This window comes from Ciconia boyciana, chromosome 1 (assembly GCF_034638445.1).
Source record: "Ciconia boyciana chromosome 1, ASM3463844v1, whole genome shotgun sequence".
NCBI classification, from domain to species: Eukaryota; Metazoa; Chordata; class Aves; order Ciconiiformes; family Ciconiidae; genus Ciconia; species Ciconia boyciana.
This window is the reverse complement of record NC_132934.1, coordinates 127,832,333-127,858,282: the sequence shown is the minus strand read 5'-3', so window position 1 is coordinate 127,858,282 and position 25,950 is coordinate 127,832,333. Positions and strand designations below refer to the sequence as shown.

Here is a 25,950-nt window from a genome sequence, read left to right as displayed (position 1 = left end):
TTCCCTTCCATCAAATCCACTGCTGATATAAGCAATTCTGCACTATTGCCTAAATGCTGGAAGCCAGGAGGGGGATTCATATCTATTAGTCAACATATTATGGATATAAAAAACACTCAAATGTTTACCGTAAATGAGTGTAAGTGTCTTCATCTGCTGTACCTACATCCATTTTTGACATATCACACACATGCACTTATTAATAACCCTACGTTCAAGAGACTTAGTGGCACAAAACAGCTTAAATAAACATTTTAAAATGTTATGTATCCTTTTTATCTTATTGTATGCCTTGAAAATTAAGCTATTTAAAAACCATAGAAAATGGGTTTCTTTTCAAGACAAGAGAGGCAAAAATACTTAAAATTACAAAATTCTTTCAGTGAAAACTTTAGAAGTGAATGCTTTCACCCACATTCATGAGGGTCCTAATTTGGCAATAGCGGATTTTCACTACAGATTAGATCTTGTGTAACAGACTTTTAAAAAAACAAGCAGGTATTCTATCACAGTTCAACGTCGAAATTAAGAATCTCTTGGTAAGTGAGCTTTTCAAAAAAATACAGATGAAACTTAAAATAACACTGAAGCTAGTTAAAAGCATTTAAAAAATAAACCACAAGAAAAAAAAATCAAGGACAAAGTGTTTTATTGAAAGTACCTACAGTTCTCTGTTCAGAAATACATTCACTAATAATGTAACCAGGGAATGACGCGTATAACTTTTCCATGTTTCTAACAGTTAAAAAAAAACAACTTTAAAAGTAATTCCAATCAGATTCACCTGTTACAAAATGTTTTTGTTCTTTGATATTGCCAACCACATGTAGGTAAACTCATGTGATTATTAGATTATCAATTTATTTAGATTTATTAGACTAAATCCGAATATACAGCAGATAAAGATATATTTTATCTAGGATTTTTTATTTTCTGAATAACACATTACCCTTTTTTATTAATCAGCAAGGAACAGTCCAGTAATTCACATGGGACACACCGCATGGCATTTCTAGTGTTCCTATGTTTAAACAAGCTTTTTACCTACTTTAAGTAAGAAACCATAGTTGAAAAAGTCTTACATAAAAAATCAAAAATTCTCTCATATGATTTTTAAGGTCACTTAAAAGGGAAAATTAAAAAGAGATAGAAAAGTCAGTAAGTAATTGCTTTTTATGTCAAACTGTAAAGAAGTGTCATTACCTGTTGGAGGTGAAAACACAGCTTAATTAGTGAATGCAAACAGGTATGTGAACAGGCACATGTACAGGCAGCAGATAACTGTGCATGGGTGTGTAGAACGGGGGCTGCTAAATGTCTGAAATTAGACTTCTGATCTCTGACGCAGATTCCCACTACTTGCTAGCTGCAACCAGTAGGGGCTGGTTGTAAATTTTGATAACAAATGGTCTAGACAAAAGCAGCATGTTCTGAATCCTTCCATTAATGAAGAGGTGTGAGACAGAAGCACCAAGTAGGAGGCTGATCATGAGTTGTGCTTCTGCATATAAACTGTTTAGACTCGGAAAACTGGAGGCTTAGGGTTATGGAAAGAAGAGCTGCTGATGAAAAGAAGTATCCTGAAAAGAAGAACTGGTGTCAGGGAAGAGAATGGGGTTTGGAAATAAGGCGGAGAAGATGCCGACTAGAAGACAGATCCTGGAAGTGGGAGAAGATTCTGTAGATCAGAGAATCATAGAATCACAGAATCACAGAATACCTCAAGTTGGAAGGGACCTATAAGGATCATCCGAGTCCAACACCCTGTTCCTCGCAGGACTACCTGAGATTAAATCATATGACTAAGAGCATCATCAAGATGCTCCTTGAACTCTGACAGGACTGATGCCATTATCACTTCCCCGGGGAGCCTGTTCCAAGTGACCGACCACCCTCTCAGTGAAGAACCTTTTCCTAATGTCCAGTCTGAACTTCTCCTGATGCAGCTTCATACCATTTCCTTGTGTCCTATCGCTGGTCACCAGAGAGGCAGGTGGAGACAAGTAGCGGAGGATGCCTGGGGATCTTGGCTGGTGATGCCCAACATCCATAACTGCAAGCAGTGGCACAGCACAAATTGACGCAACTTTCTGCCTAACCTTCCTGGACCAGCAGCAACCACTCTGCTGGGGAAGGAAGTTGGGACCTCGTGAGCTTACCTCTGGGGGGAACCAAGTGAGTGAGTGTGTGAGATAACCAAGTAGAGTAAAAGCTCTGATCTCATTGGGTTCTTAAATACCAGGATCCAGATCCACTATGGGTTATCGCTTACTCTGTCCCACCCATGAGAGTACTAATATTTTTGACAGCAAAAACACTTGAAAAGAGTCTACAATAAACGTTCAAACCAAAGAAATCACAAAAACGAGTTACAACTGCTGCTGGTATCTACACAAAGCAGTGACAGGAAACTGAACTGTCATTTTGACAACCCTTCAGGCTTGGAGAAGAAGCCATCAATTTATCAGACTGTTACTGAAAATATAAAATATATAAACATGCTTGAAACTGCTTGCTTTATCATTTTGCAAACTGTTCCTTGAAGACATGGCATTCAGGAGACCTCCCTAAGAAATCCAAAAGGCTTGTTCTTAGCTTCACTTTTCCATCTCTGCATCTCCTTGTTCTGACCCCTGGTGATGGATTTTGCTATTTTATTATGGTTAGTCTGAATCTTAGGGATCTTACTTAGCTCTGCAGAAACAGTTTCTAGCTTTCTGAATGGAGAAAGTTTCTATTTAAAAGAGAACACCTAGGCTAACAGCTGGGACTATGGTTATACTTGTTGCCTAAATTATATCCATCAAAATACTGTGATTAAATGTGCAGGTAATTCGGCAAGTATCTTCTGAAGTTTCCTGACTTCTACTTTAAATTATCCCATAAATCCAGTATGAACACTCAGTGCTGACAATGGGGTATTTTCTGTGCTGAGTGTCTCACCTTAGAAATATTACCAAGAAGCTGAAACTAAAATTCTGTCTTGTTGTACTTTAATCTACAAGACCTCTCTTCTGATGCCTCTCCAAAGGGCACTTTACCACAAGGTAAACAGGACAGTATTTGGATCACAGCCTTTAAGTAAAAGAAAGGTCTGTTTTAGTTCAAAGGAAAGCAATATGGCAATTCTGTGATGCTGTGCCACTAAATCCTGTGGCATAGATGAACCCCAAAGGGTCCCAGAACAGAGGTCTCACAGCACTTTTAAAGAAGTTAACTTGCTGGCAGAAGACCAAGAGTGTGGCAAATTAAGGGTCTAGAAAACCACAAATCTCAAGGGCAAAGCTGCCAGAAGGATTTTGTGCCATGTGTGAGTAAATTCAGCTTAATTTTATAATGAGTTTCTAGTGACCTTCCAAGTTAGTTACTATAGTTATGAACTGATGGAGAAAGTCCAGTACAGTAACTCTGTAGAATCCATACCACAAAACAGAGAACATGAGAAAAAATGCATTACAATACATCTGTAAAACAGGAGTAATGACTGGAGCATTAGGAATTTCCCACAAACTAATGACTAGGTTGAGGCCTGAGGTGAAGCTTCCAATTCTTAAGTCCCAAATCAAATCATTAAGTGCTGGGGAACACTGTCCCCGTTAGCCACTGCTGTATCCCAAATGATTTTAATTCAAATCTACTGAGGCTTGTCAGTTTAAATGCTAAGAGTAATCCTGCACACAAATTCTGTATTTCATATAACATAACACAGAATGAAGAAAACGTAACTCCTGTCAAAAGAACAAAAATCTACAACGATATTGATGCAATGGGCTTTATTTTGCATAACGGATAATTTAAGGCAGCCAGACTCACATTTGACCTTTTAGACAGGCTTGCCAAAAGCTTATTTACAAAAGTACCAGTCTCAAAACATACATAGATTTTGCTCATCCCAACCTTTTCAATGCTTACATTTTCAGCACTGTTTTTCTAATAGATTAAAAAAAGTTTCTTTTCTAGGTACTTCAGTGTTTTACAAATTTTTATTTTTTTTTACTTGAACCCTTTTAAAACAGTATATTTTATGTCCTGTGGAGTTCAGGTAGTAGGTAGTAAGTAAAAATGAAGGTAGGGAGATAGGAGTTTTGCCTGGGATCAGTATTAGAAACTGCTCTGATAAAACATTTTTGGAAAAAATTAGGAAGTAAAACTATCATTCTTCTTGGTCAGATGTTCAATGAGATGAAGAAATATAACAAAACCAAAGGCTTTCATAAATATAAAACACAAGTGAAAGGGTAATTTTAAACAGGGATTTTGAAGTGTCTCAGAAAATTAACTTGAGGATCCCTTTTTTCTAAGTGAAGCTAGACAGACTGTCTCATTACAGAGACTGCACAGAAGACAAAATACAGAGCCGCAAAGTCAGGCAAGCCTTCTGTAACTGCTGAGCAGTAACTGCCATCTGAAACCTGTCAACATAAATATTTTCTCTTGGGCCTTTCTTAATGTTAATACAGGGAATTCAAGGATTTAGGTTTGAGAAGTGGATTCCTGTCCTAGGATCTGCATGAGTTTATGAACACTTTCTAAGTAAACAAGGTAAAGGAGGAAAACTTTTCCTGGGCGTTAGCAGAAAAACTGCTATTCTTGTTAACAACAGCATTTAAAAAGGCTTAACTGCTTCAACGAGAAGTGGTCAAGCACAGACCAAACAAGAAGAAGGCACCAAGTGAACTGGTTGGCAGAACAACGATTTTATTTGAATCTGAGGTATGTCACAGTTAAGCAAAGCAAGACTTGTCTGGCCAAAATTTGTGCAACTAGAATACTAGGCCTTGCAAGTATAGTACTAAGCAACAGAGTAAGAATTCAGAAAGGAAGGGTGAATTTAAAGACACACAGATTGTGAAGGCATTAGGAAGGGTGAAGATGGGGAAAGTGAAGTGAAATGTGACATACAAGAAAAGACAAGGGTAGAAGATAGAAGAGAAAGGACTTTGACAAATAATGGTGTAAGAGGAAATGTCATTCTTTCTTGCCAATAGGGAGCTCAGAGAATCATAGCTCATTTCATTTTTACAATTTCCGGCAATTGACATATGCAGTAAACATATGGCATATATGGTCAAATTTGCAGGATAACATTCCAAATCTTTGGAAAGAGGTCTTATTTCATTTCTTTTTCTTCTGAGTTTCAGTTGGCTCATGCCTGGACTACAAAATCTATTGGACCATTCTTCCAAATGCAGAAAAATATCACCATATTAAACACAATGACTTAACATCAATCTTAGCAGCTAGAACCTCTAGAGAGAAGCAGGTGAAAGACTTTTTGTTGATAGTTATTATGTATCTTCTTTGATTATCTTGGAGAAATTATAATATTCAAGTCCTGTAAGATGAAAGTTTGTAAAGAACTGAAAAGAAAAATGACTCATACATTTCAACAGAAGACCAACAGACTTACTTAGTGAGAATCTTTCTTCTTTATGATAGCACCTAAGATACTGTTGAAACTGGCAGACTACAGTAAACTAAATCTACTGAAATTTTTCTTTCATAACTAGATGGAAATGAGAAACGGCTCCCTAAACTTTACAAAATCCAAGAAAAAAAAAGTTGATTTTGTCTTGATTTCCTTAATGCAGTCCCCTAGAGAAGTAGATTTTACTGAAAATCCTACAGGCAGTTGCAATACCAATACTGGTATCCAAAACTCATAATATAGCTGGCAGAAAATCGGAAGGCTACTAAGAATTTAAAAGAAAATAATATTTATTTGATTCAGTTAAAATAGATGGGATTGTTAAGGTATATCAGCTTCAGATATCTAGAGAAAAAATTATCAGTCACTATTTTACCAGGATTATAAATTTGTTGTAATAGTTAGATGATGTCTGTTCTTCAAGAAATACATGGCTAGAACACAAAAATCATTACCACTGATTAAGAATTGCATATATTGAATTGGCATATTAGTTGGTACTACTTGCAATTCAAGTTTATCTTGATGATGATGAGACTGTGTCTGGTGATTTTCACTTAGGATTTTTAAGTGAATGCTTTCCATTTGTTAATATTTGTTGTGGCTCTAGCACAATAGAGCCCAGTTCTGGTTAGGTATTCAGATTCTGCCAAATCAGCAGAATTATAGTATTATAGTAGTAGTTATTGCATAACTGTAATAGACAAAGCTTCCAAATTCAGGAAAACAAGATCTGAAAACTGGAATGCACGGTGAGGATTAAATAATAGAATGATATTTTCTTACTACCTTTTAATAACTATGTTTTGTAGAATTGACTTCAATTATATCAGCTTGTACATTATGCTTGATGGCGGCGGTGTTGACAAAACCCACAATCAATCACAATAAAAATAGCTCAAGAAAAAAAGTTATATCATGACTCTTCATTCTTCTCAATTATCAGTATAGTATCTCAGTAGAACAAATCAATTATACCTGTTTTAAACACCTTGTTTAAAAGCTGCATTAATCATCACTGCAACACATTTGATGTTAGTGTAATGTAGCAGGGCTCATGCTTATGTGCACAGTATTTCTTTCCTGGAGTATTTAAAGGAATTCATTATTCAGTAAAATACCTGTCACTTGAAGAGTAGATTCAGAAACATGGTGTTGAATTAAAGTGTAATTTTGTAATAAATTTTTAGAGGTTAGACAGAATTAAGTCGCCCCAAGAGAACTCACACTGTACTGCCAAACACACGCAGATCTCTTTTCCCCAAAGTAATGAAAGGAAAGAACGTTGCATTACACAATATGACCTTTAGCTCTCACACTTGTCAAAAGTTATAAAAATCTGACTACTGAAATGCTCATTATAAGGATTGCTTGAAACAAGTTTTATTAAACTACTGCAGCTATTTAGAAGTCAAAAAACCCAAACACAAAACCCTAACCTCAATGTTGGCATGATGCCGTTTGTGATAAACTGACCAGCTGTTATCATCTAATAATCCAGGTCATATAAAGAATATTAAATTTAATGTTTCCTTTCTCTTCTGTCCACCAACAGTAACCTGAAAAATATCATTACCTAGTATTTTCTTCAATAGATATGAGGGTTAGGAAAAGCAACAGAAAACCAATGGTTCTTGTTTTTCTATAATCAAACCTTAGACAGAAATATAATAATTAGATGCCAAATACAGCTTATGTTTGGTTTGTTCTTCTAACACTCTTTTAAGGCAATATATGTACTATTTTAAAAAATGACATAACAAAGGAAGTAGTTTATGATTCTAAAACAGCAGTGTTTGAATGCTGTTGATCCCTAACAATCAGCATAACACCTATTGCCAGCCATGCTGAAATACACAGTAAAAAGTAACTACTCAACAGATGATAAAAAAACCCTGGAAAAAGTAGGTCATCAAGATCAGGTACAAGCAAAAAGCACAAACTCTTTCACTCCAAGCACAAGCTTAATAAAACAGTTTTCAAAACAAACGACAATATTGACAGACCTGTGGAGGAACCTGCCTCCTTTTTTGGTCAGGGGATGTGACATACACAGCTTGTGTATATGCATAACTTTTGAACCGCGGTTTAGGAGAAGGTGAAGGTCCCTGGGGTACACTGACTGTGATCTACAAAGAAGAAATTAGAGGTGGAAAGAACAGACATATGGATAGGAGCATGCATTATAGAAGTAAAGTAATGATTTTAAGACTAGGTGAAGAAAGAGAAGTAGGAAGGTCATCACCAGTTATATTTTTCAAGGACAGTGTTGGTATTCAGCAGTCAAAATTGGGATGGTATTAAGGAAAGCTCTCATTTAATCTGACATCCTTTCCAAAAGCAACAAACTGTCAGGACTCAATACCAGCAGAATACCAATGTAAATCGAAGTTTCTTTATAATTTACAAGCAAAGGTTCAAAAAACAAGTGATCTTGTAGTAAATCCTGAATAAACAGAGCCAATATTAATCTGCTCAGTACTCTAAAAGAGACTGAGCATCCCAAAAGCAAAATACAGATTAAATTCAGACAAGTACGCTAGGCCTGAAATCCACTAAACACTTCAGCAGAGACTGTCTGATGGTTTCAGTCAAAAACATAACTGACATTGCAAGCATAAATTAATTCCAAGTATTACATGAGCTTTTTGAGAGACCGACTGTGAGCTGAGAACAGATGATCTTAAGATACAAGTCAGTGTAAATAAAATGCTAAAAAAATAAAAATGTATCATGAATATGAAGAAACGTCAACTGCTATTCTCTAAAAAAGGTAAAAAAGTTTCTACATGTCTGTGTTTAAATGTAAAACCTCCCCCTGTTTCTGCATTCTTCCTTGTGGTGCCCTTCCACAATCAAAACACCTAGTGCTGTAAAAGAGAAGTGCAAAGCACTTATTTGCTGAATAGTTAACTTTTAAAACAGCCCGGTGCAAAGTGAAACGCAGTACAAAAATACAGTTCACACAGACAAGTACATTTGACTTGCCTGTGGTGAAGAGACTTTGTCCATTATGCCCGTGGTTGTTTTGGCTTCCATTGGCCATCTAACATCAAACTTACCGGGTAGGTAAGGGAAACAACCACTTTTGAGCAGCAAGATGAAAGCAGAAAAGTGAAACAACTCACTTCTTGTGAAAAACGCTGTTGATGATGTACTTGTATGTGCTCTTCTCTAGTGACCCTTGAGTGTCGTGGCAACATCTCCACCTCCCTGACAGCTTCCATGGTGACTTGCTGGGGCAGAACTTGGAAGAGGGAAGTCACGTACATTAAGATGGACTTCTTATCTGGACAGGCAGTTGCAACGTCTGGAAGGCAAATTAACATGCATCATTTCGGTTTCCACATTAGACATGAGAAATAGCCAATCAACTTCATGGAAAGTTGACAGACTAATAAGCCATCTATTGTCTACCTGAGTTCTATAGAGACTAATCTTACAATCAGTTCCAAAATTACAGACTAAACTTGTATACCAATGAGAAGGAGACAAAGTTTATTAAAGTAACAGTTATCTCATTCAACATGAACTTTCCCTCTAGATTTCTCTAGTCAAAATGCACATAGTATACAATTTAACACTGTGATCCTCATTAAGCAGGACTAGACGTAGGAAAAGGTGTATTTTCTTGTGCTGTATAAATACTGCAGTTTAAAAAAAAAAAAGGGCAAGCTCATTTTCGAAGTTGTGCCTTGTACCTTCTCTCCACATCATTTAATCATTGGAAGCGACAATGATGTAGGGGAAAAAAAAAAAAAAAAATTACAGGTTGTTCTAGTGAATGGGTTCATACAAAATAACTACTGAAGCCAACCTCTAATATAGCTGCATAGCTTTTATATTCTACTCAGACTTATATTCTTCATGAAGTCTGTGGAACATCTAAGGAACACGGAAGTCACAGGCATTAAAATACATAATAGAACAACTCTTTAAAAAAAAGGCCTTATAAAATCTCTGTGGACTTTAGCAGTAAGTACAAGAAACTTTGTGTGAACACAAAGACAATTTCAGGTTTTGCACGTAGCCATGATACACATCAGCAGGAAAAGCAGTTTATCTGACTCAACATTTCAAGTCAATAACAATTTGTAGAAATGTATGGCATGTGGCAGCTCTTTGAAGTAGTTACTTTGTTATTTGGCATTGACATTTACCTCCTACACTCAGTCTAGTGAATCAAGATGTAAAAAGACTGTTGTACAAGAAATTTATCATTAATTCCATAAGTGTTTTAACATGAGTGCTGGCAGAAAGCCAAGAGCTATGAGTTTTTACTGTTCTACATCAATCCTGGCTTAGCTAAGATTTCAGTTCAGGAAAAAAAAAACAACACAAAAAAGAAAATCAGTCAATATATTCTGGCAGACTCAATAATGCTACAGTGTGGCATCTCATTCTCTCTTCCTAGAATGCAGGATACATGAGGGAAGGCACCTTATGTTAAAAGCTTCACATATATTTGGAAATCAAGAAAAGACAGCCTATCAATATTTTTGGTTTGGCTTTCTGTCCTATCTCCATACCTTTGCTTGATAGATTATGAAAGAGAGCTGAAGGTTTAGTTCTACTTAGAATTGGCTGGAAAAATGGCACGTACCCTCCAACATCCCCACCACCATAAAATTTATTGCCTCAGTAGCCACAGTATATAGAATATGCTCATTTAAACAAACAAACAAACAAACATGACTTTTCCAAATCAAGTCACACTACAGCCCTGTCTCCACAGGCTTCACTTCTGTGATAGAATTCAGTCCAGGAAGTATTTTGCTATCACCATCTTCTTGTCTTCTCATTAATATTTTAACATCGTTTTGTTATACTCAGTGTCCACTAGTAATTGATGTTTACAAGAATATGCATGCCTTTACACAGGCAAGAGTACACACTGAAAGAAGAGACATTAGTGCCAGCTGTGATTTTTCCATTTGTTCTTCATTATTTTTCTTTTCAAAATGTTCTGGTAATCAAATAGGCAAATACCTTATCATTTATCTACACAAATATCTCACACAATAAACAAAGCAAGTACCTTGCAAACAATGTACATGCCAAAAATTGTTTACCCATTCTATCTGACAAATAAAAAGTACATATGCAACTGTCAGAAACCACTGGCAAATAGGAAAAGATTTAATTATTTAATCACAACAAATAGCTAAACAACCATTGTTGCAAAGCCTGGAATATCAATCTGTCTCTCAAAATTCTTTTTTGTAAGCTCTTGAATTATCAGAGCAGGAATGACTTCTGTTATCCTGTCCTATGCCTTTGCCTTCATATTTTTTTCTTTTTGAATCCTAGTCTAATATATTGTCTTTACCACCCATTAAGATTGATGGATATTTGAAGTCCTAGTAGTTAGGCAGTGAATAAATTTAAATTTAAGTACTTGCTCTAAGGAAGTTCACAATTCCTTGGAAATATGCCTGCTTTCATTTCTGGTGGCAAAATATCTGTCAAGCCAACCTACTACTTCTAAAAACTAATCTCAAACTCTGGGAAAATATGGAAGATATTTAAGAAAATTAAGTCAACGTATGTAAACTATGCCATTATTCAGATACTGGCTTTGAGAGAAAAAGTAAAACCGAAGGAATTATCCAGGAAATTTTTTTCAAAAACAAGGTATCTTCTCCAAATTCAGCTCAGAAGCAATACTTTCTGAATATTTTCATTGATTTTCTTGTCAATGACCTTCCAGGATAGGATTGAAAAGAATAAAGAAGAATAAAACCAAATTAGACTACAAGTCAAAAGAGAGTTTAAAATGGGCAGCATTATAACATTAGCACAAATCATATTATTAACCTGTTAATCAATCAAGAATCTGAAAGACTTTGGAGAGCTCGGAAAACCACTGCAGCTCTTTAACAAGAAACAGTTGTAACGAAAGTATTGGAAAAGTTTCCAGCATTAATCTTCCAGCTATTGAGAGGAATCTTCTACTGTAGAAAACGTTATGCTGGCAGATTAATATTTTTCAAAAGAATACAGTGACTTTCTGGTACTCAAATTGAAATGTGTCACATGAAGCATATTGGTCACAGAACTAGTTTTTGATACATCTTCTGTTCCATAGGCTTACTTATTAAGATGTGGTTTCTTTAAGCATCTTCTATAGTGAAAGAAACAAAACTCCTTTGCAGGATACAGAACAAGGACCTGACTTTACATTCTCCCCCTGAAAAAATATTCACACACTCTGACCATTTAGAGAGATTAGACTCTCCAGGGGAGGTTTCCAGTCAAATTGAGACAGTAAAGAGAAATAAAACAAAACACTTCTTCTAATACACAGGCTGAAAAACCTGTCTGATACTAAGGAGACACCGTAAGAGCTAGAATTCGACCATGAATGTTAATCTACCATAATATCCTGTTCATCTAGAGACACAGCTACTTGGTAACAAGTCCCAAAAGAACAAGAATAATCTGGTTTCACCACAGAACTCTAAAACCATGAAATAAACACCAATCCACCCCCGTTTAAGTGCTGCTGCTTTTAAAGGGTTATTATGGGTTTAATTCAGAAGCAATTTGCCTGATAAAAGTTCGCTACAGCTTGATTTTTATTAGCAAATATTCTTCATTTTCTGATGAACATAACTACAAGTTTGATTGTTTGTTGAGGAAGGGTGACTACAATAAATCTGAAATGTTCTGAAACCAATTCTCTTCTGTAGGATACAGTGCCAAAAAAGTAAATAAATAAAAAAAAACACCTAAAACTTCAAAAAGTGATCCAACAGCCAATTTTTATAAGCCTTGCAGTTCACAAGTGGTTTGTTCTTGCATCTGTATGTTCTGTTAACAAGAAATTCCCTGCCAACATTCCCAGTTCTGGTGGAAAGAAGCATTTTTAAGAGATGAGTCAAAGTGAGGATGACATAAACCACCTAAATAAACTCCATATTAAAAAGTACTGCACAGATCTACCAACAAGAACAAAATCCAGCATTTTGTTATACGGTGTTATATTATGTATGTATAGCCACACACAGAGCACAAATTACAAGTATTCATGCAAATGTTGCTTCCAATTTTCATCTACTTGTCTACTTATAATATAGCCATTCCTATTTATTAATATTTTGCTTTCTCAAACCTTTGACCAAATAACAGTTCTAACACTATGTGTGCTGATTCCACTCACTCTTTGTATCAAACTAGTAGCAAAGTAACTTTGAAAGAAGAAAGCTTAAATGCCTGCTGCATTGCCAGAAAGATTATATTACTGTACATAAATTGCTGATGTGGTTTCTTTACATTGAGAGACAAATTCTGAAACATACTGTACCTTATACATTGCTGAGAAGCAAGATAAGACTTGAGCCCTAAAAATACAAAAAAATCCTTCGTCCTCAAAAGAAGTAGGAAGGATTTTCAGACAATCACAAAGTAGAAAACAGAAAACTCTAACTTTTAAATCCTATACATCGCCTAGTACTGTTGGCTTCTATGATGACAGTAATAATAAAAAATCCCAATATTTTAGTATTAACTTGCTGCTGTCCCACATGAGATTTTAAAAACCATACTAAAAGAACATTGCTCTCCCTTCCATACCACTGAAGGAGATTCTCAAAGTTGACTTGAATTTTCAGAGATTACAGAGATTTTTTCCCTGATAAATGGAGGCTGTTGTTTTTTCTTCTATCAAAGATATTTTTCATTTTAAGGCTTAATAATGATATTAACACAACATTAACATTTATTAGAATTTCTGAAAACAATCCTACTTCTATCTCCAAATGCATCTGTTTTGAAAGGACTTAAAAGATGCACGGCAGATAAACTAACTGCAGAAGCTCTCAGATTGTTGAGATAAGACAGAATCTAACTGATACGTAAAAGATTAGTTTCTACAATGTAAAGTCATTACAGGAGCGATTTCAATGTTCATTATGGCAACTCCCACTGTGGCACCAACCTAAACTGCAGTATCTAAGATGAGGGCAAAGTAGAAGTATTTAAAAATGTACAAAGAGAACTTCCATGTTATCTTTATTTATTTATTTTACCTTTTAGACTCAAGAACAAGGGTGAACTTTTCAAAACATGTTCAAATGCCTGTGATAATCTGTCTGACAAGGCTCACCGAAATACTTCGAATGGGTTTCCATAAAACCGAAGTCACACATTTTGATCATATTTTGATTTGGATGAACCTAAATCTTCAACTGAAACTGTATGAAAGTGTATGAGACTGTAGTAGTAAAAACGTAACGGCTTGGTTAAGAAAAACAAGTAAGATTTAATTCCCAGATGGATGCATTAGAGTTGGCCCAGCACGGGTAAAGAGATCTTCAAAAGATTACTCCCAAAACTCAGAAAAGAAAGAAGAAAAAGGGGGGAAAAATTGTAAACTTGGTAATATGTACTCCAAATGCATATTTTCAGTCACTTACTAACAAGTCTATTTCAGACATTAAGCTACGACAGAATCATGAGGCCTACCTTAGATTTGCTGTCACTTGTAAAATCTTAATTTCCTGATTGTGAAAGCATGAGACTAAATGTATTTTGTTCTTATTTGAACACCAAGAAACAAGCAAGATTATCAGGCAAAGAATATAAGCTGTTTTTCTTAAATGTATAAAAACTTTTCCCGCAGCTAGCACCTGGTCCCAAAACAATAATGTTCTGCAATCCATTCTGCAATCTGTAAGACTATACTAACGGCAATGATAACAGCAGGAACAAAAGAAGTGGTAATGGTTTACTCTACTGACACTCCCTGCTGCCAGTAAGACCTCGAGGCAATAAAAACTGTGCATTCTCTCAAAGGTCAGCCAGTAGCTGCAGTGTCTGCTCCGCAATTATTGACCTTTTTTTGCTTGTTTTTTAAACTTGTAATTATTTTCTGCCCTATTTTTGTACTCTGTTAGTAGATTGCATGTTAAATTCAAAATGAAAGAAATCTTTACAAGTAATCTCAAGGAATAGTGGTGGTCTTGCAGACAGACAAAAATGGAATAATTTATGAAATACCGCATAACTGTAAATATTGAAATCTGGAGATTTAAACTGACAATTCTTTAACAAAGTTAAAGAGCAGAAAACTGCTGTCCTTTTTCTGAAATGAATTCCTTAGTGCACTTTCTAACTGAGGGGAAGATATTTAATTAAACAGAAATCTATGTGTCTACAGTCTCTTGGGGAGAAGACAGTTAAAATCTAAATAGGAAGGCTGTATCATGCAATTCAGCATATTCCATTCCCCGCTGGTACTAAGGGTGAATTGAAGTCCTCTTAGTAGAGAGGTAAATAACTCATTTAGCCTGCAATCTTACACAAATTTAAAAAAAAAAAAAAAAAGGCAAAACTGAATGGCTCCATTTCTTGCCAGTGATATAGACAAGCAATCAAAATATTATTTGGAACAGGACTGAGCAAAAGTCAAAATTTTTGGAAGGCTGCTCAGTGGTCTACATGAATAAGCATGGTGATCACAGTCTGTTGTTTTGCAGAATAAAAGTAACATTTTACAAAATGAACTGTTAGCAAAAGGCACAAAATACATTCAGATAATTGAAGTGAGTGGAAACCTGGAGGACAGCCCAGTGGTGACCTATACACAGATAGTGGCACTGTTCTTTTTCTTCCATTTTGTAGATATGAATACCCATTCACCTAAAACTAGTATGAAACTCCCAGAAGAAAATGCCATAAATTTTTCAACAGACTTTTCCTTAAGAAAGTAAATGTTTTAAACGTTATGGTTAAGACCTACAGAATACCTCAAAAATGCTGATCACAGCCGTCCTTTGTAGGCTGTGTTGAATGAGGTCACAACAGCAGCGTGAAGAAAATCTCTTCAGAAGATTAACACATTTGTGTTTGCCTTTTAGAATTATGAAGACACGTCAGGATTTGTGGGATTAAAGTGTTGTGGGATTCAAGTGTATCTGGTATGAAAAAATTCAGTGGCAGAGAATACCTTAAATCTGTTTGAATGTCTGTTCTGATTTGCTGCATGAGTGTGAAGGAGTCTTGGACTGATATGCAAGCACTATCCTGGTTGAGTGAACTTGACACTATCTCTGATTTTGAAATCTGCAAAATCAGACTTAACACCTATGCTGAACAGGAAAGGTGATCCTTAGTTTTCTTCAGTGTCCTTACAATGTTAAACATTTATTCAATAATACCATAACCTTTGCACCCAAAGCTATATCTATCATAAGCATCTTCTTAGCAGCAAAGATAGAGATAGAAAGAAATTAAGTCAAAATGGCAATGGAATAAAACGCTGGTTTGAAAAAGCGGGGGTGCATCTGTTAACATTTTTATCTTACGTGTTGTATACTCGTATTTTTGCCAATGAGTAGGAGTGAGTAGGAGTGAACGTGGCTCTCATCAATTTGCTGAAATAACAAATAAAAGGTAATATTTAATTTCCTCACAACACTGATATACATTGCTGAAAGCTGCAGTTCACTTATTAAAAACCCTCAAATGCAAATGCACTTAGGAGCAAGGGGCGGAGAGGGGGGAGAAGAAAACTAAAATACACCCTACCACCTAAGTGCTACTGAAGAGTCCTGAAAATCAAGAAAGATCAGGAGAATTATGCTGACTGATCTCTAGAGTTAGGAATACTGTACAAAAATGGTACATTAACAGGCACCCAAACAGTAATTTTGCTAAGAATATTTGAGATATCAGCAAGCGGGCCAATATTTGAGAAAGCAAATGCACCAATGTTTCAAAATATTGTACATTTTCCATTTTACTTTTATAAATATTTAGCCTAGGAAAGTTTTTACTTATACATTTCTCTCCTATCAATCCCTGTTAAAGGTACATTTTCTTCAGTATGGAAACTATGGCAACACTACTCAAAGACTGAAAAAGTATTTCTACTATAAAATTTCACAAAACACTCTGTAGGTATTCTCTGAAAGCTAGACAGTATTGATCCCAGCTGAGTCCAGATCATCACTTACCGCAGTATCAGGAAGATTTTGCCTACTGGGACTGGCTGTACACACACACAAAGTAAAAAACTGTTGTACAACTATTGTCTTAAGAAGTTTAGCTCTAACCATGACCTGTTTACCTGCTGCAAAGTTATATGCACAATATATGCTTTGCTGATTCTGTGGTTGCAAGAATTGTGAAATATAACAGAAGAACTTGAAGCACTAAGTTGGTATTAGCAAATTCCAAAAGCCAGCATAATCAGTGAGCAAAAACACAACATCAATGACAATTAATTAAAATGGCAAAGGAAGTGGACAACTCAAAATGTATGAATTAACATTCAGCCTTGTTAATTACACCTATTATAAATTTTGCTCAGACTGATTAAGAGAATTTATTTAGTATGTAAGATGTTTTGTAGTCAATAATTCTGAAAGGTAACTATGAAAAAAATAATAATTAGAGACTGAACTCAGTAACTAAAGATTTTATAAGTTCTTATGGAAATAAATTCATTACTTTTATTTCACTGTAAAATCTATCATAAAAACAATATGATAAGATAAATGGAAAAAGGCAATAGAAATCTAAACAGACAACTCTTAATAGACAATGGAAAGAGCATTATGCATACTGGATGGGTGATACGATGGGTGATACGATAAGAAGGTAATAGTTCTTCAAGTTCTCCAAGCCACTGGAAAACATAGTATTCTTCTGAGATATTAGGTGTAAGACGAGACAGAATTAGAAGCATTGCGTCTTTTACTAGTAAGCTTTCCCAAAATGAAACAATACATTACAGCTGGGATTAAATTGTGAAATTGAGATCACAGTTTCGAAGTTATAAAGGTGTTCAGAGACAGAACTGCATTTCAACCTATTTTTTGTAAAGTATTTTGGGAAGAAATTGTAATGGCATATATGACATTCCTTGTTTCATTAGCATATGAATAAAATAAAGAAGGATCTGCTACTTTTCTTTGAGATCTGAGAAGATTGTTTTCCAGCTCTGATATATTTATTTAGTAAAAGACAGGATTTCATTCTATAAACACTGTATTGCTCGTACAGAAACAAGGACCAGGGGATGCAAAGGGAAATATGAATGCTGTCAGGATAGAAGAAATTGCACTGTATCTAACAAAGAGAAGCACCCCAGAATCTTCACTGGTATCTGCAGAAGTACGGGGATTCTGCTGCTACAGTATATACCTTCCTTTTATTCCCATCTGAAATGGGACATTCCTGACATCAGGGCAAGGTAATGATCACCTGAGGTTAATCTCTTCCAAAACTAACACAACAAAATGGTGCATTTTACTGCATGTAGCTCATACTCTTCCCCTCTAGAACCTCATGGACAACTGGTTTTCTAAGAAATCTGAGAAAAACAAAATGGGAAAAAAACAACAACAAAATGCCAAAGATAGACTTATTTGGATGTAAATCAAAACTCAGCTGTTCTTGGCTTTGTTTTCATTTATTAAAAAAAGTAGCAGAAAGTTTAAGGAATAGCTTAATTTCTATGCAGAAAAATTCCTAACTTTAGGTGAACGTCAGGTGTAAAATTGCTTATAGATATCTTAAAAAAAAAAAAAAAAAAATGTACAATAGTACCTTCAATGAAAATTCCTGTTTTTCACTAATTTAGGCCGTAGTATTGTTTACAGATACAATGCATACTTTTTATATTTAATAGACCATACTTTCACATGGGTATGCAAGTTTGATTCATTAAAACTGAAAAAAATTCAGAGAATATTTCTATATCATTACAAGAGACTAGGGAACTTTATTAAGGTTTGGTTACATATGGAATATCTAACATGAAAAAAATTCACTGTCAGGAATTAATATGTACAAATTGATTTGACACATCAGTTTTAACTTCAAAGAGGAGGTTTCTTCCTGACTCCTCTGGCTATACATCTTGGGTTTTCTCACTGGATATGTTGTTCCTGCATCTAAATGAAGACTGGTTACCTAGTTAATATTGGCTTTTATATGCATGATTCACACACTCTGTCAAAATGACAAATGAGATCTTTAAAATAGTTACCCGTAGCAGATGCAAAAAGGCTACCTCTACTTTAAAAGTGTATCTTTTAAAAATATAAGTACATCTTGAAAGAGTTGAAACTCAAGTAATTTGATTTTATATATAACGGTAACTATTCCTATTTTAAAATGCTAAAAAAAGGTTAGAAGAATTTCTTCCAAATGCAGTAGGGGAAGGATTTCTAACTTTCGAGGGATTATTTCACTAAGAATGCAGCAAACAGATAAATGTGCTGATCTTTTTCTTTAGGCTGATCATGGGGAAAACCAGTCTAAAATATGTCATGCCAATAATTTTTGAAAATGCAAGTTTTGATCAAATGGTTATTCACTGTACCCATTCTGTCCTCCAGCAAGTTATTTAAACATAACTGTTTTGTAATTTAAGAAGACAAACCTTAAATGTAATTATCTGAGGGAAGAGAACTGTTCATGCTGGACAGTCAGAACATCTCAAGCTCATAGTCTAAAGCTTTTAGTACTTTTTCAGCTGGAAACATCTGTTCATGTTTTGCATAAAAGTAAGCTTCTATCCACATTTCTGGTGTGTTGTCATCAAGATAGTCTGGAAAATACATTTTGCAAATGTAAATTTTATCACCAGCAGATCTTGAATTAGGGCCATGCTGAGTCTATTAGACCACATACCGGGATGCCGTTCTGCTTGGGGCACAGTAAACTCTACTCTCCCATCCTCCCTTCACTTCATGATCAAGTTGTTATATACAATCAGGAGAGATACTAGTGAATATAACTCCTAGCAACAGCTTCTGTGACTGTGACATGATGATCTGTTTTGAGGTAGTAATCTGTTCTGAGGTGAACTGTTGCACATTTTATTCTAATCTCTTCTCTTGCTGTCCACTTTATTATTTTCTTAGTGAAAAGGTGTAATTAGTATATTTCTACCTTTGTGTCCTGTAAGTGTTTTCTGTATGCTATCTTACCATGTGCTTTCTGCCTTTTAGATAATTTCAAAAAATAAAAAAGGATATAAAAAATATTTCAAAAAAAGATTGTTTCAAACAATCTCTGGCAAACTAGTTAAGCAAATAGGACATCTATCATCTGGAGAAGAAAGTGTAGGAAGGAGAAAATAGAGATATAATTGCTTCAACAGAATTTGTAAAGGTTCAGAATGGAGAGTCCTCCTTGACTGTATGCCAATGAACCATACGTGAAGTGTCAACAGCATCTCAGGATGCGAATGAATACTGGAGTGGCAACATGAATAAATACAAGAATTTGTTTTGAGAAACTCAAAATAAATGCAATTTTATATGTGGCTAGTGTTGGAGAAGTAGTGAAATAAATCAAGGGCAAAGCAAGACATCTTGTAAGCAATACATACTTTAAAGACCAAGAAATCAATGTTTTAGTGGCCCCTATTTAAACAGGCAGCAGAAGATGTCTTGCCTATTCTAGCCAATGCAAGCCTCAGCCTAACTGATTAAACATAAGTGTACGTGACACTGACAGGCGTGAAGCAGCATGTAAGACCCTAAAGAGAAGTGAAAATGCTACAGCTCAGTGGAACCAAGCTGGGTTTAAGGACATCATATCTACAACACCTACTTCAAAAGTTCCTGGCAAGCTTGTATAGTTGTAAACATGCAACAACAGCAGCCAGATGTGACTGGGATGCCAACTGGTATATTATGTGTGTGTCAAATAAACATTAAAAAATATATATAGCAAATTTCAAATGTGCAATGCAATACATTATATTTATTTCACATATGAAAAGAAAACCATAGCTATTAAAACATTAAGACAATTAGGGTCTAGTTGCTCTTATCTGGTCAGCAGAATAGAAGCATTCTAATGCTTTACTGTGTGCTTGGATAAAGGAAATCCTTCTTAGTACTGTATCAGTTTCTTGACTAGAGATTTCAAGTGTCCCTGGATGATGGGAAAGGCAAATTCTGAAGGAAGGGCCTACATGCAATTCCTGAAATCAGTTCTGCAGTACTAGTTTGTTTATTAAACCTGTTTCTGACTTCACTGTTAAAAGGTTTTATCACATTTTTCTCAATTCAGAAGTACTAATTTTCTCCATGGTCTTCTCTCCCAGAAACAAATGGATAACATGATTTCAGTATTCAGACAGCTAATTCCAGGAATGATTTATGACCATAGCAGTGTAGGAGCAACTGAGAAAGAGTTGCAACCTTTTCATGGATGGCTTTATTAAATAACACTAACAGATTACCTACAGATGTTGCAGAAACCATGGGAGAGACCATCTGGACAGCCTTGTTCTGTTAGCCTTCAGCTGTTTCCATCCTTAAGCTGAAAAGACATGAATATGGACTAAAAGAAGCTCCCTGAAAGTTCTGGTTCCTCCTCCCTTCTCCAATTAAAAAAAAAACCCACAACAAAACTAAACTAACCTGTCATAATCACTTCAAGGAATAATGGAAGTACACAAATAAGTGGGGAAAAATGATAAATGACCATTCGAGACTGAGTAACAGCACTTCAAGAGCTACGCAGTACACAGCACAGAACCTACACTTCTCAACTCAGCTGTCTACAAACTCTGCCTGACCTGTTTTTTTAAGTTTAATCCTATACCTACTTGTTTCCCCATTCCACAATGACTTAATCACGCTTTTTTTGAAGCTCTGGCTGTTCGTACTACTGGGAAAAACGGGTTTTGAAAGGTGAAAACACATATTCTGTGGGATAAGATGGGAAGAAGAAATATACTTTCACCCCAATAGTACAGGTAACATCAATGTAAATAAAGCCAGTACTTCTGTCATAATTTATTCATTTTTTAACAGTGAAATCTCTGTTTAGCTTTGCCTCCCCCAAAAGACCACCAGATGTTTTTCATGCTTTAAATACACAATTCCCTAGTCCACCACAACACATTAAGGAAGTAAACAAACATTGTAGTAATTTGTGAACATAATGAGTGGCTGCATGGCAGACTTTAAAGGCAGGTTGTTGAGTCTGTCTGGACTCAACAATGAAAGTCTAAGAAATGGTAATTTACTCATTTCAAGAGTACATTTAGAGACTTCAAAAATCAAAGCTGATAAAACCAGTCCACAGATACTTTAACTAAGGAAAGGAAAAGAAAGCTGTATTATTTGACTGGACAATGACTTTAAGTCACAAAGGTGATGTAGTCATGGAGGAATGCAAATTTTGATCCAAAGAGTTACCATTTCTAGAACTGATACAAATTTTGGGATACACTGAATGTAATCACCCTTCAGATTACATGGGAATGCCAGTCTAAATGAAGCACAGCTTCTTTTAAGGCCCAAGCGGTGCATGTCTAGCTATGTCCAATGAATGCAGACATAGCACATGAGATCAGATGTAGGCAGAACTGAAGCCTGTATCTCATGCATGTTGTGATACTCACAAAATTATGCTTGTCAAACTTTGTAGAATAGCTGCAACTACGGCAAATATATATGGTACTCTGTACAACAGTATCTCCTGAAAATACCTCGTACTTCTGAGCAGGACTTTTTTTTTTTTTTTCTTTTCAAATATCTATTTCAAAAGATAAACTGGATTAATCTTCAAGAAATACAATATTAATTTTATTGCACAAAGCATTAAGATCGGACCTGGAATTCTATGTCCCGATCAGACATGTTCAAGAATGATAAACCAGAAGTGGAACAGAAAAGAGTTATTAGTGTTCAGTAGGAGACAATGTAGAGAAGAATGAAAACCTACTGAGAGTCTAGTCAAACAAAGGCTGAGAGCAAGTATGAGTGTTCTTTATAAATATACCATGGGGTAAAAACAATCAGAGCAAAAAGCATCAAGCTCAAGGACAACGGTAGCACAAGAACAAAACAGAACAAAATAAACCTGAAGAAATACAGTCCAAAAATGCAGAAAAATTTGTCACCTTCAGAAAGTGAGGTTCTGAGAGAGGCAAAAGAATAGAAGCAAATTATGCAACTGACTATGACAGAACTTGAGGAATTTAATAAAAGCATTATAATGAGACATTTACTTGAAATTACAGGTAACAGGACTCAGTGCATCATCAGGTCCCTTGTGTTCTGTTCCTCCCCCTCTTTTTACATTATAGTTAATGCTAATTATGTTTCAGCTATACATTTTTTAATACAAGTTACTGCTATAGTATCATGTTTTTCTTCCTACGAACTCTACTCCCTTGGTGTTTTTTAATTATTCAATTATGGGGAAATATGTGGATGCAATAACCTAGCAAAAATAACAATAAAAATAATGTGTCATGTCTGACTATTCTTAGAAACTCTGACAAAGCATTACACTAAAGGTGTAACAGCTTTTGCATATATAGCACACATATATATATTTACCAACTAACAGTACATCAACAGAGGATGTGAAAGAAAGCTGGAGATTAATTAGTGCAGATAATATAATGTAAATAGGAGTTAGGAATGCATTAGAACAACAACCAATTTTATTACATATTTATCACTTATTAGGTTAATGAAGAAAATGCAAGCAACCCTAAAAATGGGTTTACACAGGACTATGAAGCAACACAGCAAAAATTATCCAGGTTAAATCTAAACATTAGTTGGTGCATATTTTAACAGGCAGAAGAATCTGGAATAAGGAATAGGGACTAAGAATAACAAAATAAAACACGTAAAAGTTTAAGAAATTATATACTCCTGGAAAGAGATGGTAGAACTGCTAGTTCCACAATTAGTAAATTATCCCTTGCTCTTTAATTTACTGTTATTAACTGTAATTTCTTGAGCCATCTCTTTTTAAAATGCATAAAATTACATAAACTTCAGATTCACCAACTGAACAAATATACATTCTTCCAATTTTCAGCTGAATGTCTACTTAACTCACTTCTCTTTCTCACAGTCAACTGTATAACTCCCCGCTATTGTTTTTTTTTTTTTACTGGGACCTTGCAACTCATTAATAGAAATCTATTAGAGCACAGTGATATTCCTACTTTCTCCTGCCTCCTTCCTGCCCCCCTCCCCCACCTCTATTTAGCTCTTCCAACTCAGATGTGAAGGAATGGTAAACCTTTTTTTCCCCTATCCCTAAATTCTTTAAGACTTAAGTTTCTAGCAATGACAGAACTCATTGCAAACATTTTATCCTGAAGTCAAGCCACCCAGCAGTTTTACTGTTATTTTGCCTCTTCTGCCGCAGTCTTGCTTCTCTTCATGACAGTTAATTATTAATAGTTAAAGAGGTTATGTCATGCCAGGCCTTAGTTTATGCTCTTTAAAACAAAATACATTTTTAAAGTCAAAACAACTTAAATACAAACTTTTATAAGCATTTGGGGAAAAAAAAAAAGTTTGTTAGAGGATGTCCTCAAAAAGTTCTGCATATTTGGTTTTAGAATTGACTTCTCTAGGCTGAACAATTAAACAAACAAGCAATGCTACAGGTACAGGGCTCAAACAGAACCATGATGAGAATAAGCAACATTCATGATTACAGTAAATGGGACTAGAATCTGGGATTATAAATGAGAGCAGTGCAGGCCAACACTTTATTTTTTAAAGTCTTTCTTTAATTATCCAGCACTAGTGAGACTGATCTTAGTTCAAACATAAAGAGAGGATTTAGTGGTTATTAACTAAGAAAACACACATCATCTAAAAATTATGCAAAAGAGGTGGCCTTGTCAAAGAACTAAGAATGCTCTGAAGACCTGAGATTAGGCTTTGAAACAGGACCTACAACATCTAATAAATAGCTGAACACATGAAATACATGTCCAATCCTACCGGGAGATTTTCGTTCCTTAAGTAGAGTACAGTCTTGTAGTAATTTACAAACAGATTGTAAAACAAAGGTTATCAATGTCTTCTCTCACTGACTTGTTTCTATTGATTAAAAAACCCCAAACAACAAAAAACACAAGCAAAACCCCCTCCAAAATGAAAAGAAAAACCAAGCAGCTCTCCAAACTTTAAACTAACAATATGCAATGCTTTCTTCTTTACCACTAATCTAGTAAACATGCCAAAATAAACATAAGATGACCCTAATTCTGCTTAGGTAGTATTTTTTTGGTCCTTATTTAACAGTATAACTCCTGAAAAATCTTTGGGCCTAGCTGTGCAATCATATTCCCCCAAGCAGATGGGCAAGCTGGCCCAGCACTCTAAGAATTTAGCCCATCTCCACAAAAAGGCAGCAATGACATTAAAAATGAGCCTGCAGGATTCAGCTAGGACAAGCATAGGACACCAGTCAGAGAAGTGGCATGTTTCATTAATTTGCACCATTAATAGTTTAGTAATACATATTCTGGGCCTTCAAGAAACATGCTTCATGAAACATGAAAGGTCCTAATGGCTTAGAAACTGCACATTTCCAAGTCTGGAGCAACAGAATTGCTGGAGACTGAAGCGTTCAGTTTGTTTCAAGGACGGACACAGTAGCAAGGGGGACCAAGTGCCTTCCCCACACTATGCCTCCCATTAAGGTCAGACTGACCAGAGACCTCAGCATGGGAGTAGAAGGCATACTAAGATCTTGCCAACTCTGAGGCACATGGATAAAGAGTGAACTATATTTTAAACCTTTGAATAATTACCTGAAAACTTGAAAACTTTAGGCCACCTAACTGACAAAGCTATTCAGCAGATGTAGTTACAACAGCAAAACCGCATTCCTCCACAAATCTGAGTCAAGGCACACCAGCAGACAAACATGATAACTACATCTCCCAAAACTTTACAGTATAGCTAGACCCTTCCTTCCCGTCAGACTGCTCAGGTAAGTGAAATTACACTTAAACACTGTAGCCGTGGCATTGCAAACAGTATGTAGTGAGTAAGTTCCATGTCTCTGGAACTTAACTGTGATTGTGAAATCCCAGATGACTGAGACTATTACCCTGTTAATAAGGCACGATTAAGTCTCACCTACACTATCATTTTCAATTCAAACAAAGGAATGCAACTGTAGCATACACAGGTCCTTACTCTCTATACAAATCGTTATGACTTCCACTGAAATGTCAGTGCTAATAAGGATATTGTGTAACAAAGCAACTTGTGAAAAAGGTACTAAATATACAAATAACACAAATATGAAATGTCCTACACCAGGATAACCAGAGGAAGATAAAGCAAGCAGAATCAAAGAAAAATACTGAAAAAACATATGTTCTGTAGTCTCTGTGTGTTCCTGGCAAATAATGAATAGTGATAATTGATAGTGCATCATTACTGAACCATGTTCAAAGACCTTACAGGTCAGCCTCTTTTTGTCATGTTTGTGTTCTACCATTAAATCTTAAAGTGTACCCAAATTTTACAGCTTTCTGAAGATACTGCTAGATAAAATATAGAAGAGGCAGATCAGTATCTCTGGGCAATCTTTTAAAACAAATTGTTTTTATAAATGTATTTTTATTGTCTTTCTTTTATAAAATGTTAATATGCCATAGACAGTGATATTTTCTCATAAAAATTCCCCAGCCTTAGCAAGTTACCCAACAGAGAGTTATTGATTTAAGACAGAGTCTGATTTTCTAAGTATTAATTGTTTCTTTTCTTAGT

The 25,950-nt window shown here is 35.4% G+C and overlaps 1 protein-coding gene across 1 annotated transcript in view; it reads right to left on the bottom strand.

Moving 5' to 3' along the window:
- Window positions 1-25,950, bottom strand: part of DMD (dystrophin) — a 1,150,282-nt gene that overhangs the window by 842,669 nt on the left and 281,663 nt on the right. The window contains exon 8 of the mRNA XM_072848384.1: window positions 8,557-8,738. Within this exon, the coding sequence (XP_072704485.1) occupies window positions 8,557-8,738 (182 nt within the window). The remainder of the gene's footprint in view (window positions 1-8,556; window positions 8,739-25,950) is intronic.